Source organism: Tursiops truncatus, chromosome 19, assembly GCF_011762595.2.
Source record: "Tursiops truncatus isolate mTurTru1 chromosome 19, mTurTru1.mat.Y, whole genome shotgun sequence".
In the NCBI taxonomy this organism is placed as follows: Eukaryota; Metazoa; Chordata; class Mammalia; order Artiodactyla; family Delphinidae; genus Tursiops; species Tursiops truncatus.
In genome coordinates, this window is record NC_047052.1 from 13,747,346 (window position 1) to 13,763,519 (window position 16,174).

Consider the following 16,174-nt stretch of genomic DNA (forward strand, 5'->3'; position numbering starts at 1 on the left):
GGATGAGAAGGATGTCTCATTACCACTGGGTTGGAGTGGAAGTCAAGGCTCCCCATGTGGTGTTGCCATTGACAATGGTGGAGGTGATGGTGGGTAATGAATGTCTGGCTCCCTACTGAGTGTTCTTGGACATCACTTTGGCAGGGGGTCAGGGCACCTCATTATAGCCTGGATTGAGTGAGAAGTCTCGGCTCCCCACTGGCCTGTGCTTGAAATATGTGGGGTAGGACCACAGATTTCTCTGTCATGTTTGACTGTAATATTACAGTTCTTATCTGAAAGTTTTCTGTCTTGCTAGGCTACCTTTTCCTGGTCCTTTGGCTAGTGGGAGAAGGCTTTTGTTGGGGCCTTTTTTGGTCCGTGCTTGTTGATGTTTCTGGATTGCTGGCTCCCTCAGCACCCGATCTAGGGTATACGAAGCAAAAAGAAATCAGGGAACTCATCACTGTGATGTCTATTGGGTCCCAAGGACCCTAGCTGGTGTGATTTTTTCTCTCCATTTTTCAGTCTTCTGTGTTTGTTTTATACATAATGTCCATGGTTTTTAGTTGTACTTAGTTGGAAGACTAGGGGAAAAGATGTCTACTTCATCTTACCAGATGTAAAAGTCTTCAAATCTCCTTTTATTTTATTTTTTTGACAGGGAAAAGAAAGTAGAGTTTATTGGTGGGCATGGGTAGGGAGGGGGCGGCTCCAAGGCTCTTATGAGTGCAGGGCCCGCCATTTGTCCAGGGGGCCACGATTAGGGATGTACTTGACCCCACAGCCAACTGGAATGAGCCACTTTTCTGCCACCATGTTTTCAAATTCATCTGCATTAAACTTAGTAAATCCCCACTTCTTGGAGATGTGGATCTTCTGGCGGCCAGGGAACTTGAACGTGGCCCTGCGGAGGGCCTCAATCACATGCTCCTTGTTCTGCAGCTTGGTGCGGATGGACATTATGACCTTGCCAATGTGGACCCTGGTCACTGTGCCCTGGGGCTTTCCAGAGGCACCACGCATACCTGTCTGGAGCCTAGATTGGGGACAGCATGCCAGTCATTAATGTCCACTGGAAAGGGCTGTCTCCAAGGTCCCTTAGGGCAACCCGTACAGGCAACAGGCCGCATACACTACCGAGGAGGCTGCTGTTTGCAGCCCTTGCGCACCGGGCCCCCATGGGGAAAAGAGCACAGTCGGCTTAACTGGCTGCAATCTCCTTTTATTTAAGCCAATCTGAATGGGCTTCTATTTCATATCAACAAATGATTCTTGATTGAAATACTTATGAAGGGTAGAAACTAATTTTAAAGCAGTGAGGAGCCAATGAAGGTTTTAAAGCAAAAGAGGATATCCAAATTAAAAGCCATAACTCCTTATTTCAAGAGGAAAATGATATTTCATTATAACTATTTAATATTCCTGCCATAGTAGGAATATTCAAAATTCAAATCCCACTATCCTAGGGAGGTATTTGTTGCTAGAACTAGTTGGCAGGTTTCTGTTGCTAGAACACAGGGGTTTCTGGGAAAAAGGAAAAGGGTGCTTACCTGGTTTGTGGCGTTTACGTCTTTCGGAACAGAGTCAGAGAACTTGGTTGCCTTAGAAGGTCCAGTCCTGTAGAGGCTCTCTCTTTCCCGGGATCTTGCATGTCTAACACGGCTGACGCTGCTTAAAGAAGCAAGAGCATACCCTCAGGTTGGGGTGGTCATTAAATACCACCTGCCTGTCTGCTTGCAAGGTCCCTTCTCCTTGGAATGGAGGAAAGGGCCTTTCCTTGCCCAAGAGGGCATCGGGGAGCATAGCCGGCTTATTCATCATCAGCCAAACTCATTGAACAGTTGTGAAAGAAGTAGGCAGAAATTATACTTATTAACTATGATTCATAAGGACATTGAAGTTTACTGCAAGTAAATAATAATTTTAAACGTTTACTTGAGTTCACTGGAAAGTTGTGTGTGGAAATTATTTGTAGACCTCAAATCTTTTATCACTTAAAAAGTGCAATGGCAAATAGATTAAATTCTGTCCCTCTTCTTCACATTTAGAGTCACGGTGTTTTTAAGACTTAGTGTAAACAATAGCACAAACACAGGTTTTGGTAGGTGTTCACTTCACTCGAAACTAGTTTACCCAATAATTGGTTTTTTAGAGGCCAGTTCACCTAAAATATTCAAATGTATTTGAGGTACAATTTTAAACTTTTGAGAGTTTTATATATTTGAGAATTCACTTGCTTAATGACCAGAACAACTGGAGTTTGAGTGCTTTGCATGAATTTGTGTATGCTAAGATGAAAAATAAATTAAAATTAAAACCAATTTAAAGCAAAACAAAATGATAATACCTATAAATAAACATTATTAAATTATAAAATAAGTAATAAAAAATTAGGTTGAAATTAGATTTGGAAGAAAGAGACTTTAGACAGTTTAATTAAAAATGTCTTAATATGTTCAAACTTTGCCAAAATGGAAGAGGAGAGCGACAAAAATATAAAACAATTACAAACAATGTAAAACTGTATGTCTGATTTAAAACAATTAATTAGGAAGTCAATCTTAAATTACTAATTATTTAGAAAGTCAATTCATTTGAAAGTCAAGACAAAGTACCTGGGAACTGGTAAAAACAATCCCTAATTTGTCAAAAAGGAATATGACAAATAAAAGCCAAAAGCACTCAGAAAGGTAAATGGTTTTGATTAATTGATTGACAGCCACCTTTTGAAGAATACAGAGTTTTGCTGTTGGAACAATTACTAAGTTAGCTGTTGTGATAAAGTGTCTTCATGGGGAGAAGGTAAAAACAGTCCCGGGAAAGAAGGCCCTCACCAGGCTTTCTCTAGTCCAAATTTCCAGGGTACCCTTTGCCATCCCCCATGATGAAGCACAGCTATGATTCCTTTTGATTTAGCTTGCTGTTATAAATCCTACAGAATGACAGATAGGACAATGACTTACTGGTAAGTAATGTAGCACACTAGGAGCACCAGGACAACAGACACAATCCCATGCAGAAGATTTTACATTTGTTCAATTAAAATGTATCATATATTGGACAGCAGTTGGAAAGCATGTGAAGTTTGGAGTCAGACATGTGGGTTCAGAACTGAGATCCACTGATGATTTCTTCCATAATCTTGGAGGAGTCACTTCTAAACCTTAGTAACCTTACCCACAAAAGGGGATTGGGGGTGAATTTAGATTAACTATATGAAAGCTCATTGTAAAATATGAAGTACTGATTAACCAGGAAACGGTGTGAGTTAAGAAAATACTTGTCTTACATTTTCTTCTGATGGAGGGCGCTCTCCCCTGTCAGCCTATAGAGGGTGTATTTGAAATCGATCACACCTCGATTTTCTATGGTGAAGGAGGAGCTTTTGCGCGTGCCACAGATCAAAGCCCCGAAGTTGATGATGGAGGAGGGGATGATGCTGTATCTGGAGAACACGGCATTCACAGAGATCTTAATTGGGATGCTGGAAATGACTTTACCTCCTTCTGAGATACTGGGCTCAATAATCTAGAAAGGGAAAAAGGATTGGGAAGATGTCAGCCACCAGCATGACTCCAGAATTTCCATGACTGTCCACTTCATTCCGTATTTTCTTCATTGACATGAAGCCAAGTTCTCTGTATCATTCTCTTCATATTATTGCATCATCAATACGAGTAAATGCTAACATAAAACTTAACGTGTACCAGCCGTGGGTCAAAATGCACCACGTGTGCCTCCCATTTTCACTTCCCTTCTCTTCACTTTGACTTGAAACTCAGTTTCCCTATCTCTGGTCTTGTCTCTTCCGAAGACCAGGGGTCACATTTCTGCTCTGGGGTTGTCAATTTCTGATGACTCTGCATACCTCCCACCCGACCTACCCGTGCCTATAGTTCCCTAAGCCCTGGTGTATCCTCTCTGGTTGCCACCAGGCCAGCACTCCCTTTCCCCCCCGGAGCATGGGTTAGACTGCGTACGCTTCCTTTAGGCGTGAGTCCCATGAGCCTGCCACCGTGTGAGTCCTCCCTTTGAGCTCGCTTACCTGACAGCGCAGAACTGGCTGGTGCTCCATCTTCACTTCCTTTTTTGCACGGAAGAGCACCTGGACATTTGTGGGTTTTTCCACTGCGGTCAGTGAGCCCTTCTTGGGTTGGACTGAGATCATGGAACTTATATTGGTTGCTGAAATCCCTAAGGAGTCCACAGAAAAGCTGAGAGGCAAGAATAAAAAGTCAGTTTTAGTCATTATCTAGGGAACCCAAGACACTAGAGATGAGACTCTAGACAGTTAAGTGCCTGCCATGTCCCCAGCCCTGTTTAACCACTATGCGTAGCAGTGTTCACTGTGCTTTGTACTCTGTGACCACCCCTCCTTAGCCAGGATTGACCAGGCCAAGCATTGGTGCTTGAGGCAAAGACAGCCATCTCTGGCCTGCGGTTAAGAGGGGTCCTTGCAGGAGAGCTGTGTCTAATAGGAACACGTGATGCTGGATAAGGACCAACTAAATCAATTCATTTCTCTCCCTCCCTGTCTCCCTCTCTCTCTTTGTCCCCCTTCCTTCCTCCCTCCCTGCTCTGAGACTGAATGCAGCACACACAGAGGCAACAGTGATGCAGAAGCCAGAGGATCTAAGGGAGGAGAGAAAGGGCGGGGGCAGAAGTCATGCAACAGAGGTGTTCAGAAGTGAGGCCACGGCCCAATGCAGGTGAGGTGAAGGGTCACAGAGAAAAGCTGACTCACGAGATGCCAGGGGGACTGGAGCTGGAGCAAGAAACTGAAGCTGAGGCGAGACACCTGCAGTTGCCGTGGGGACCCACACGTTATCCCCAGTAGGGTCCAGGAGACCTGGCCCTTCGTTGCTATGTGCATGGTGCCTGTGCTTCCTCACTCCCCTGCACATCCCTTCAGTGAACCCTGATCACTTACTCCAACCCAAGGGTGCCTCTGTTCCATGAAGCCTAAAAGAGCAGAGCTAATGCCCTGTCATAATCTAAAACAAAACTCACGACGGGCAGGATTCCAGTTTAGCTTTTATTTATATTTATTTATTTCAATTTAGGGTTCTAAGGAACGGTAGTATTGAGGTGGGACTGCTCTAATTTCGGCAATATTTGAACTAAAGCGAAATTATCATGAATACGCTGAATGCCTCCAGGTCTGCCGGGGGAAGTTCCTTTATCAACTCTGAATTCTTCTGGGGGAGGGATGACCTTCCATAAAATCGACTGGCCATAGGTGCTGGCACTGCCTGAGGGACCTCCTCCCCCCCTGCACCCAGCGTCACGCTTTCCTCTCTGAGGAATCTCCCTTATTTAGTGTTTCATTTTTAATCTCAAGGATGAGCACAAGCTGGAGCTCTATTCCACCAGGCCACCACTTGGAGTCTATAATACAGTAGTTCTTAAAATTAAAAAAGAAAACTGGAAAATCCCTCGGTCTTTACATGAAATCCTATGTAGACTGCCAACTGATGAAACAGAGAGGAGCTGAAAGGAGGGCAGGATGGCTTAAGGCCAGGGCCGCCATCTCCGGTCTCTCACTCCACCCCTAAGACCATACCTCACCCCAGTATCTCCTCCTCCCAACCTCCCCCTGAGGCTCTCCCCCGACCCCCAGACCCCTGTGGCTCCAGGCTATAGAGCAGTTGGGATTCTATTCACCTGAAGCCAAGAGGAGCTAACAGCAGAGATGGTCCTTATGATTTCCCTGATCGACTTTTTAAAAATATCTCTCAGGCAACACACTTCTTGCCATGAGTGGATGTGGATGACCACATGCTGTCTGATTTTTAGGTTACCTGAACATGACCTCGTGTTTCCCACGGTTCTTCAGTTGCAGGGGCTGTTTCACCTCCTCCATGACCCTCACAATCCCAAAATCGAGGCCTCCTTCAGTTCCTGCAGAAGCCAGGGGCCGGGGTGGGGAAGGGTGGGATGAGTGGGCATGGCAGTGAGAAGCAGGGGAGCTTCCAGTTGAAGTTCACACGGAAAATCCACGGCGACAATTTCAGAGAATCTGTTTTCTGAAAACACTGTGCCTAGAAAAGCCTCTTGTAATTGAGCCTTAGTAAACAAACAACAGGCACTGCGCTTGCGCCCGGTTCAGTGGGGTGGCTCCCTCTGGCTTCTATCCTAGGACTACTGTGCTTCCTTTCACGTCTCTCATTAGCTAAAACTCCCAGTGTTGAAAAAGATTTTTGAATCATGTGTATAATATTCAGAATTGGGATATAACGTATACATCTGTATTGTTATACTTTGCATTATGTCATAAACATTTCCCCAAACAATGAAAAACTCCCAATAAGTGTGATTCTTTTTTTTTTTTTTTTTGTGGTATGCGGGCCTCTCACTGTTGTGGCCTCTCCCGTTGAGGAGCACAGGCTTCGGATGCGCAGGCCCAGCGGCCACGGCTCACGGGCCCAGCCGCTCCACGGCATGTGGGATCTTCCCGGACCGGGGCACGAACCCACGTCCCCTGCCTCGGCAGGTGGATTCTCAACCACTGCGCCACCAGGGAAGCCCCATAAGTGTGATTTTAATGGCTGTATAATATGGCTGTTTCATAATTTACAATATTATTCCTACAAGAATAATATTTCATTATAGATAGACATTTAGGGTATTCCTAATCTTCCATTATTATAAATAATTCTGCAGTAAGTGTTGTTGTACATAAGACTAATGACATCCAGGCAAATATGTAGCTTTAACATTCTACGAGTCTTGCTGAGTAGGAGACCTATCGGAGGAAGGAGGGCCCTAACCTGGGTGTTGGCGCAGTGTGGTAGGCAGGATAATGCCCTGCACCACCCCCACTCCCTCCCCTGCAAGATGTCCACGTCCTAGTCCCTGGAACCTGTAAATATGCTAGCCTACATGGCAAAGGGGAATTACGGTATTAGATGGAATTAAGATTGCTAATCATCTGACTAAAATAATGCAGATTATACTCGATTCTCTGGGTGGGCTCCAAGTAATCACAAAGGTCCTTAAAAGTAGAAGAGGGAGACAGAAGTGGGCGAACCAGAGAGATGGCAGCGTGAGAAGGACCTGACCCAACATTGCTGGCTTTGAAGATGGAGGAAGGGGACCATGAGCTGAGGGACGTGTGTGGCTTCCAGAAGGTGGAGAAGGCAAGGAAACGGGTTCGCCCCCAGAGACTCCAGAAGGGGACGCAGCCCTGCCAACACTTTGCTTTTAGCCCAGTGAGATCCATTTCGGACTGCTGACCTAAAGAACTGTAAGATAATAAATATGTATTGTTTTAAGCCATAAAGTTTGTGGTAATTTGTTAGGGCAGTGATAGAAAAACAACACAGGCAGGCAGATAAGAGCTCACTCTCAGATGACTGTTCAGAAGAGAGCTCTGCAAATTTTATATTTTGACCAAGCCTTGTTGTCTCCAGTTGGAGAAATTAAGATTCATAGTAACATTGCTAACATCACTTGAACTTGCGTGATTACTATTTACCTAAATTCCACCTCTCTCCCCAACAACCACTGATCTTTCTCTACACAAGAAACATACTGCCTAAAAGATGTGACCTCTAAACACCCTTTCCTTGAAGGGGTCAACAGACCTTTGGGGAAGCTGATGTCCAAGGCAACGTCGTAGGACTCTGCAAAGATCAGGATGTTTTCAATCTGAACGACACCAATGAGGTTGTCTGGATCTAAAACCTGTCGGGGTAAGAGAAATTCTTTTGTAAAAGCAAGACCCACAAGGTGCTTGGAGCCTGAACTATGGAACATGCAGGAGGAATCATGAAGAAGGGGCTATGGTAAGGAACATTTTTGAAATGTATTCAGCTTTTGTTTTCACTGAGCATTTGGTAGGATGAGTGTTCTTCGTAACACCCTTTGGGGAAGGCTGGTGTAGACAATCAATACAAGGATGGGGAAATGGGACTGCATTTTCCAACCTGTCCACTTACTGGGTTTCAATTATTTGCATGATTGTCACGACCTTACTGAAGTTTGGGTTGTGAGTGTACATTGCAGGAAAGTGTTCTTTGAACTTTCAAGTCAAATAAACCTGAAGAGCATTTTTCTGACAGTTGAAATGAAAAACACTTATATTCTAAATTATCCTTGCTTTACTAATTTTATAAATCTGAACCGTTCTGTTCTGTCTCTGATTCAACCTGCGAGTCAGATTTTTCATATAAAATAAGTGCTAGATTTTTCATACAAAATAAGCGTTTAATGTTTCTCTTTTGGAAATTTCAGATTTTAAAAAAACGAACATCATTACTATTGGAAATGTGAAAAAAAAGCAAGACTCCTAGCCTCCATCGCCTCCCTGTCCCTTCTGCTGTCACCCCTGGTGGTAGCACCTCCCTCACTGTCCTGAAGAACGTCTGAACTGGTATCAGCTCTCAGCTGGATCCAACTGTTGACTTTTGAGACTAATGATGGGCAATAAAGGGTCTGTGTGTCAAGGGGAAGAGCCACTGGGCAGTGGGTGTGGCCCTCCTGCATCCGCCTGGACACCACCTGCCTCTCTGCTGAAGCCTCAATTTGAAAAACTAAGCAACTAAGTCACCAGCTCCCCATTGCTTGTGTTTTAGGTGCCAACGGGGAAATCTGTAGCTGTCACCAAAAACGTTTTAATGCAGAGTTTCCATCTTATCTTCCATCAAGCATTTTGCCAGTGCTTCACAGAGCAAATCTGACTGCTTAAGTTCACCTTCCTTCTTTTGATGCTCAAACTCTGACAGAGATGACAAGAAGGGCTGGCAGCAGGAGGGAAAAATAAGACAAAGAACTTGGTTTATCAGATCCAGAATTTATATAGTTCTTTTCTACTGATAGTTACCAAGTACCCAGAGCATTCTATTTCCTTTGCTTCCCTGCTTGGGAGTGGGGGGCAATTAAATTTTGTAACTTAGGAAAATAAGAAGGAAAATTTAAGAGGCGCAAAAATCAATTAGAGTTCACCAGAGCGCTTTTCAAAGGGACCAGAAAGCAAGGCATTTCCTCGTGTAGATGTTGAAGGAATGTAACCTGGGGAAGGGAAGCCTTAGACCACTTTGGGGGCCTGAGGGGAGATCCACTATGGCTGCTTTGGTTGGAACATACGGGAATGTGACGTCAGTTGTTAAATTACACAGATGTTTCCATACCAGTTGATAAATAGCTGTCATGAGGACTTCTCCAAGTGTCCCCTTGACGCTTGCCTCCTGCACTCTCACACTTCACCATGGGAAGCCCTGGGATCCCCATGATCCATTAACTAAAGGATGAAGGTGGCACAGCTGGGACCCTACACCTGCTGTGTGGCCTGGATTCATTGTGCAGAGACCCCCGTCTGTGTAGAGACGTGTTAAAAATGCTGACTGTCGGGCTTCCCTGGTGGCGCAGTGGTTGAGAGTCCGCCTGCCGATGCAGAGGACGCGGGTTCGTGCCCCGGTCCGGGAAGATCCCGCGTGCCGCAGAGCGGCTGGGCCCGTGAGCCATGGGCGCTGAGCCTGCGCGTCCGGAGCCTGTGCTCCGCGACGGGAGAGGCCACAACAGTGAGAGGCCTGCGTACCGCAAAAAAAAAAAAAAAATGCTGACTGTCATCTCTGGGATTCATATACATTTGCGGATTGAACGAATCTATCAATATCTGTTTTCAGCTATAGGAAGGGCTGTCAGGGGTAGGTGATAAGACAGATTAATGCGATCCATTGACTGGCCCCAAAAAGTAGAAACAGGATTAATGTGTGTAAATTACAGGGAGAACTCTGAGTGCAACCGAACAAGGCATTAACAGTCAGACATGTTCAAAGGAAGATCAGGCTACTTGGAGATACCTGGTAAGTCTTCTATCCCTGGGGGTATTCAAAGAGAAGCTTGGGCGACTTCTTGCTTGTTCCATTATCAGCTCAGCCATCAAAAGTCAGTGACATTCATTCATTCATTCGTTCATTCATTCAACAGATTTTACGGAGTGCCTTTTACATCCAGGCCTGTGCTAGACACTGGGGATATGATAGAGTAGTGAGTTGAATGATGGCCTCCAAAAGGTATGTCCATGTCTTAACCCCTGGAACCTGTGAATGTGACTTCATTTGGAAAAAGAGTCTTTGCAGATGTGATTAAGTTAAAGATCTCTAGATGAGACCATCTTGGATTATCCAGGTGGGCCCTAAATTCAATGACAGTGTCCTTATAAGAGACAGAAGAGGAGAAGACACAGACGGAGGGAAAGGCCATGCAAAGACTGAGGCAGAGATTGCAGTGATGCAGCCACAAGCCAAGGAACATCTGGAGCCACCAGAAGCTGGAAGAGGCAAGGAAGGGTTATTCTCTGGAGCCTTTAGAGGGAGCATGGCCTTGCAGATACCTTGACTTTGAATTTCTGGCCTCCAGAACTGTGAGAGAATAAATGCCTGTTGTTTCAAGCCACTCGTTTGTGGTCATTTGTTACAGCAGCCCTAGGAAACTAATACAGATGATGAGCAATTCAGGCAAGATCTTGCTCCAGTGGAGTTCACGTAAGGAAGTAAAGAAAGAAACAGGATAATGTCCGAATGGGGTGGGTGCTCTGAAGGACAGAAGACAGGGTGAGCGATTGCACATAATGAGATTTCCTCAGTGGGATGATTAGGAAAAGCCAGCTGAGGCAGTGCTGTTGAGCAGACCCTAAGGCAGAAGCCAACCCCCACAGAGAATAGGGACAACATTCCTGGCAGGGGTGCTGCAATGCCAGGGCGCTGAGGCAGGAAAAACCTGATGTGGATGCAGAGGCAGGCAGGTACTCAGAAGTAGGTGAGGACCCTGGGCTTTATTCTTAGTACAATGGGAAGACAGCCTAGTGCTTTAGGAAGGAGTGACCTGGTTTGACGGACATTGTAAAGATCCCTCTGGACACCTGCGGGGAGTGGGAAGAGGCAAGCCGGCTAGGAAGCCTCTGTGGAAGTCCAGGTGAGCGACACAGCAAGTGGCCTGCATGAGGGTGGTGGTGGCAGTGCAGACAGGGAAGGGCATGGGCAGGAGATACACTGGGAGACAGAACTGACAAGACTTGTTGGAGGACTGGGATGGAGGGGGAGGCCAACAGGAAAACGGAGGAATCAAGGATGACTCCTGGGTGTCTGCTGGGAGCAACTGGGTGGAGGCTGATGTTTACTGAGTTAGGACTCTGAGGGGTGACTGGGTTTGGGGGTCTTAAATCAGAAATCGAATGCTTCTCGAGGAATAGTAACACCGTTCATTCATTCATTTACTCATTCATCCACTCTGCACTGATTGAGTGCTCCGTTCTTGCCACTGGGAAATCAGCCATGAACAAGACTGCCTTTATGGAGCTTACAGTTGTGAGCAGAGCAGGATATTGTGGGTTGGGGGGCGTCAAACGGGGATCAGATGGGACCGTGTAACACGGAGACCTGGCTTGGTGGGTATGTGTGTGTCGGTGTGTGTGTGTCAGGGAACCCAGTGTGTACATACTTTGGTGACCAAGTCTGAAGACGTATGAAGCCTTACCTCCAACCGAATCGCCTTCTTGATGTTGATGGGTTTGGAGGGTTGGAAGCGCACTTGTAGGCTCTCCTCAGCCTTGGGGGCTATGGTCCCCTGCATCGCGGACACGGTGACGTCTTCGCCCAGGTGCTCCAGGCTGGTGATCCTCCAGGTCAGGGGAAGTAGTGTGATGTTGCGGAGAAGAACTACCTTGAAGTCTTTCCTGCAGAGACCAAGAGAAATTTTGCCAGTTTCAAATGATTTTGATTTATTATGGCAGGTCAGAAAAAGCACGTCTGGTTATTCTATTACTGCTAGTTCACTAATAAGTATTTATCAGGGAATGGGGCCTACCTGTGATGATCAAGGAATGCAGGATACATTATCAACATTCTCTCCCAGCTTCCTCAGAAATAAACATTCTCTATTTAGAGTAATACAATTCCAGTGAATGAATATGTAAGTTCTAGGTTTGGTCTAGTGTTCTGTGTTTGTCCTCTAATTTCTAGAACCAAGATTCTTAACCTTTTAGGGTAATGGACTGAAAATCTGGAAAAAGGTAGTCCTTCTTCTGAGAAAAATTCACATATGCACACACTTGGATCTTAGGGGAGTCCTTAACCATTCTGAAGTCCATTCACTGAACCCAAGGTGACAACCTGTGAACTCAGAGGGTTACTAACTATTCTGATTTGCACAGGACCAGAAGTCTCCCAGGATGCAGGACTTCAAATACTAAAATCAGGCAAGTCCTGAGCAAATCAGGATGAGCTGGTCACCTTAGAACTAAAAGTTCTTTAAACGTCATTCCGGTCCTGGTATCACCCAGAACTCTGACCTGTGCAGCAAGAGCCGGTCAAAATGCAATTGTCTGGGGTCCAGCTCCAGTTCTGGGCGGACCCCCTGGCAGCTTAATTTGAAGACGGCTGGCTTGGGGTTCTCCTTGATGCAGCAGACAATGCTGTCTTCAAAGACACCAACTGCAGTAGGGTAGGCCCAAACGTTCAGCTGCTAATGGGAGAGTCCAAACAAAGTACGTTTATACCGACGATACCAAGGCCTCAAATTTCCCAAGAAAGCCTTGCCCTGGTAGACTTGTATCCATGTGACTGTACCTGCTTCTCACTGGGTTCCAGAATCATGTTGACAGGCTCCAGGAAGTAGGTGTTTGCTTTGACATCGTTCTGAAAACAGAAGGACACCTCCACGACCATTGGGGAACTGTTGAGGATTGTCAGTGTCTCCATGTTTTCTGGGAACAAGGATGACTTGTACCTGGAAACAAACAAAAATTAGGGATGTGGATGTGAGGACTGGCTGAGAATTCAGGTGGAAAAGGAGACTGTGAGGCGTAAGGCAATTTCAAAGGATGATGTGGCTACACAGAGGCAGTGTCATGGAGGCTAGGAACACAAGCTTTGTAGTTGTGAAGACTTAGAGCTGTGATGTGACCAGCCCCCGCTCCCATCCCAAGCCTTGGTATCCTCATCTCTAAGATGGGATGATAATATCCCTTAGGATTTCCATGACTATTAAATGAAATAGTGCACCTAACGCTCTGAGGACAGCTGCAGATATCAAATACCCAATAAATGGTTGTTATTACTATTGCAAAGATTTCTGACTGAAAAATCTGTAGCTCTCTCCTTCCCAGAGCTTATACTTCCAGGAGAGATGATAATCTGAGCAACGTGTTATTTCGTATCTGTCTTAGAGATGACCTCATTTACCACCTTCTTCTACACCTGTGCGGGATGCTACTGTTCCGACACGGATTGTAACTGTTCACTGTTACAAGGTTGTTTCTGTTCCCTTAGTGCCTTAGGGAGAGATCCATGGAGTGGAGCACTTTAAGCATTGGAAGCTGCCCAGTTAATGGAACCAAACAGGAAAGGAGCCACAGAAGGCACAAGGAAGATTAATGAACACACACATCGTAGGAGGTCATAGCACAGGAAAGCAGGGCACCATAGTACCCACTGGTGCCCAGAAACAGTCTGAAAAGCTCTCTGGACAGACTAAGATGGAGGAAGGAAGGAGAGGGCATTGCAGAGACTAAATCAAAGTCCAAGAGACAGAGCACTGTCTGTGTAACTGCCAGAGTGGTGGTGGCCTCCACACCTCGCTGGTAATCACCACGACTGAACACTCTGCTACAAGTTCCATATGTACTAACCAGTTCAGTCTTCCCCAAACTGTGCAGTAGGTGCTATTATTTTCCCACTTTGCAGATGAGGACATTGAGGCTCAGTAAGACTTAAAAGAATAGATGAAGAGGGCTTCCCTGGTGGCATAGTGGTTGAGAATCCGCTTGCCAATGCAGGGGACACGGGCTGGAACCCTGGTCCGGGAAAATCCCACATGCCATGGAGCAACTAAGCCCGTGCGCCACAACTACTGAGCCTGCGCTCTAGAGCCCGCGAGCCACAACTACTGAGCCTGCGTGCCGCAACTACTGAAGCCCACGTGCCTAGAGCCTGTGCTCCGCAACAAGAGAAGTCACCACAATGAGAAGCCCGCGCACTGCAATGAAAAGTAGCCCCTGCTCGCTGCAACTAGAGAAAGCCCACACGCAGAAACGAAGACTCAACGCAGCCAAAAAAAGAAAAAGAAAAGAAAAAAGAATAGATGAATAATACTTGTTTCTGGACCACTGTAATTGCCCTCCTGGATCCCTGCTGTCTGGCCCCATATCCTGGTTAATTCCAGTGCAGCTCTGAATACATGCCTCTCTGAATGGCCATCATTTCCCTGAATCCGACCTCCAGGCTGCTCTGTACATCATGTCCATCAACCTGACTCCCACTCCTTCTCTCGCCTAAGTCCTTCTACTGGGCTTTGAAGATCCTCTCCATCAACAGTCAACACCCTTCACCTTCATTTACTAGTTCAGCACCTTAGGAAATAAACTGGTGGTTATGAAGGGAATGGAGAACTAAGTTGGCTCATTAGTTTCACCAAGTAGGCATAGAAATAATCATTCTCTACTTATCACAATAAATGCTAGGCTGAGACCCTGGTTCTATTTTTAGTCTTACCTCCCTGCCTATACACTAAAAAACTTATATATAACTGAAAAAACTAGTATTACTAAATATTTCTGGTCACTGACCTTACCTGGGCCCCTGGTTCTACCTGATAATCTTAATCTATTTCTCTAATATTGTCCCTCTCCCACTTTGCACAAAACCTGTTTCATACCTTCTCCATTTTCTCAACATTTTAAACTTCCTTCCACTTGCCTCACTGTTAGGGATGACCTCACATCATTCATCATGGAGAAAACAGTTCCATGGGAACCTCCTCACCATGCCAGCCAAATCTGTAAACCTACCTGCACCTGAAGCCGTCTCACCTCCCTCCAACCTAGCATGAGATCATGGTCCCTCTTCCTGGCAAAGGCCATCATCTCCACATCTCGTTGTGTTGTTTCAGGGAGCTGCACCACTGTTGGCCCTTACGTGCTCTGGAAACTCTAGCCGCTTCCTTGCTACTTCCCCTTGACATCCAAACATCGTAAGAACAAGAGCGAACGAACAGCCTTCCCTGCACTCCACGTCTCCCTCCCGTCCTCAACTCCCTCCATCTCCCTTCACAGCCAGGCTTTCCCAAAGAGCTATCTCCACACTCTGTCTCCATTCTCTCACTTCCCACTGACTCCTCAACTCACGTTACCTGGGCTTCATCCTCAGAAATCCCCCACAAAGGGCTCTTGCTGAGCCTCCTATGGCTTCCATGTTGTTGAACCCTGTGGACGCTGATGTTCTCATCTTTCCGCCCTCTCTGCCGCAATCAACATAGCTGACCACACCCTCTTCTCATGGCTCCATGACACCACCCTTTCTTGGTTTCCACCCATAGCTCTGGCCCTCTTTCTTATCTTCTTTGCTGGCCTCTCCTCTTGTGAGCGGTGGAGTCCTTTGAGGCTCCAACCATGGTCCTTCTCTCCTTACTGTGTCCTCTCATCTTAGGTGGTCTCATCCACACCTGTGGCTTTTGTTGTCTTGAAGATAGGCTCTCCTCTGAGAACCAAAACCGTATAGACTATGCCCTGCTTTACGTGGCTACTGGCTGTATCTCCCAAGCATCTCAAACTTAACATATCCCAAAGTGCACACTTGACCCTACCTTCCCCTACCAAAACCTGGTCTTCTTCCAGCTTCCCCATCTGGGAAAATGGCACCCCCATTCATTTGGGACCTTAGCAGAAACTTGGGGCACAAGAACCCAGTTCTCCTGATTTGTGGTTCTGGGCTAACTGAGGCAATGTTAGTAAAAGCTACGTCTCCATAGGAACCCTGCTTGTCCTATTCATGAGTCCAACCCAGGGGTCTGAAATCTGCTTTGAAATAATGGAACACTTACTTATCTCTTGGTTTTCCACAAAGCAGTGGCCCGAAGTAAAACCTCTCCAGGCTCACAATATACTTCTTAAAGATGACCTCATTCGCCTTCATCTCCCTCTTGTGCTGAGGGAAGACCACTCTGAACACAGGGGAGGAAGAGGAGAGGAGAGTTGTCTGAATTGCCTCCACACGAGGTACACATGAACCCAACACTCTTTGTTCAGCAAAGGGTCCAGGTGTCTGGAGACAGAACGACTCTTAATTTGAGGACATTTATTGAGCCTTTATTCCTGTACCCTCCCATCCCCAACCCCGAGTGAAGATAGTACAGTTTGAACTTGAGAAAAAAGATTCCCAGCGGTGTCTTTCACCGCTGATGATGGGTGAGCTGG

General features: G+C 46.1%; 1 protein-coding gene and 1 non-coding gene across 2 annotated transcripts in view; both read right to left on the reverse strand.

Moving 5' to 3' along the window:
• Window positions 1-16,174, reverse strand: part of HYDIN (HYDIN axonemal central pair apparatus protein) — a 433,086-nt gene that overhangs the window by 58,597 nt on the left and 358,315 nt on the right. The window contains exons 51-59 of the mRNA XM_073796828.1: window positions 15,802-15,921; window positions 12,552-12,711; window positions 12,275-12,447; window positions 11,461-11,659; window positions 7,569-7,668; window positions 5,784-5,883; window positions 4,028-4,196; window positions 3,272-3,510; window positions 1,533-1,653 (exon numbers count right to left, since the gene is read on the reverse strand). Of these exons, the coding sequence (XP_073652929.1) occupies window positions 1,533-1,653; window positions 3,272-3,510; window positions 4,028-4,196; window positions 5,784-5,883; window positions 7,569-7,668; window positions 11,461-11,659; window positions 12,275-12,447; window positions 12,552-12,711; window positions 15,802-15,921 (1,381 nt within the window). The remainder of the gene's footprint in view (window positions 1-1,532; window positions 1,654-3,271; window positions 3,511-4,027; window positions 4,197-5,783; window positions 5,884-7,568; window positions 7,669-11,460; window positions 11,660-12,274; window positions 12,448-12,551; window positions 12,712-15,801; window positions 15,922-16,174) is intronic.
• LOC117309342 (small nucleolar RNA SNORA70) lies at window positions 1,063-1,197 on the reverse strand. The gene has a single exon (XR_004523628.1). It is a non-coding gene; the product is annotated as a small nucleolar RNA SNORA70 (small nucleolar RNA).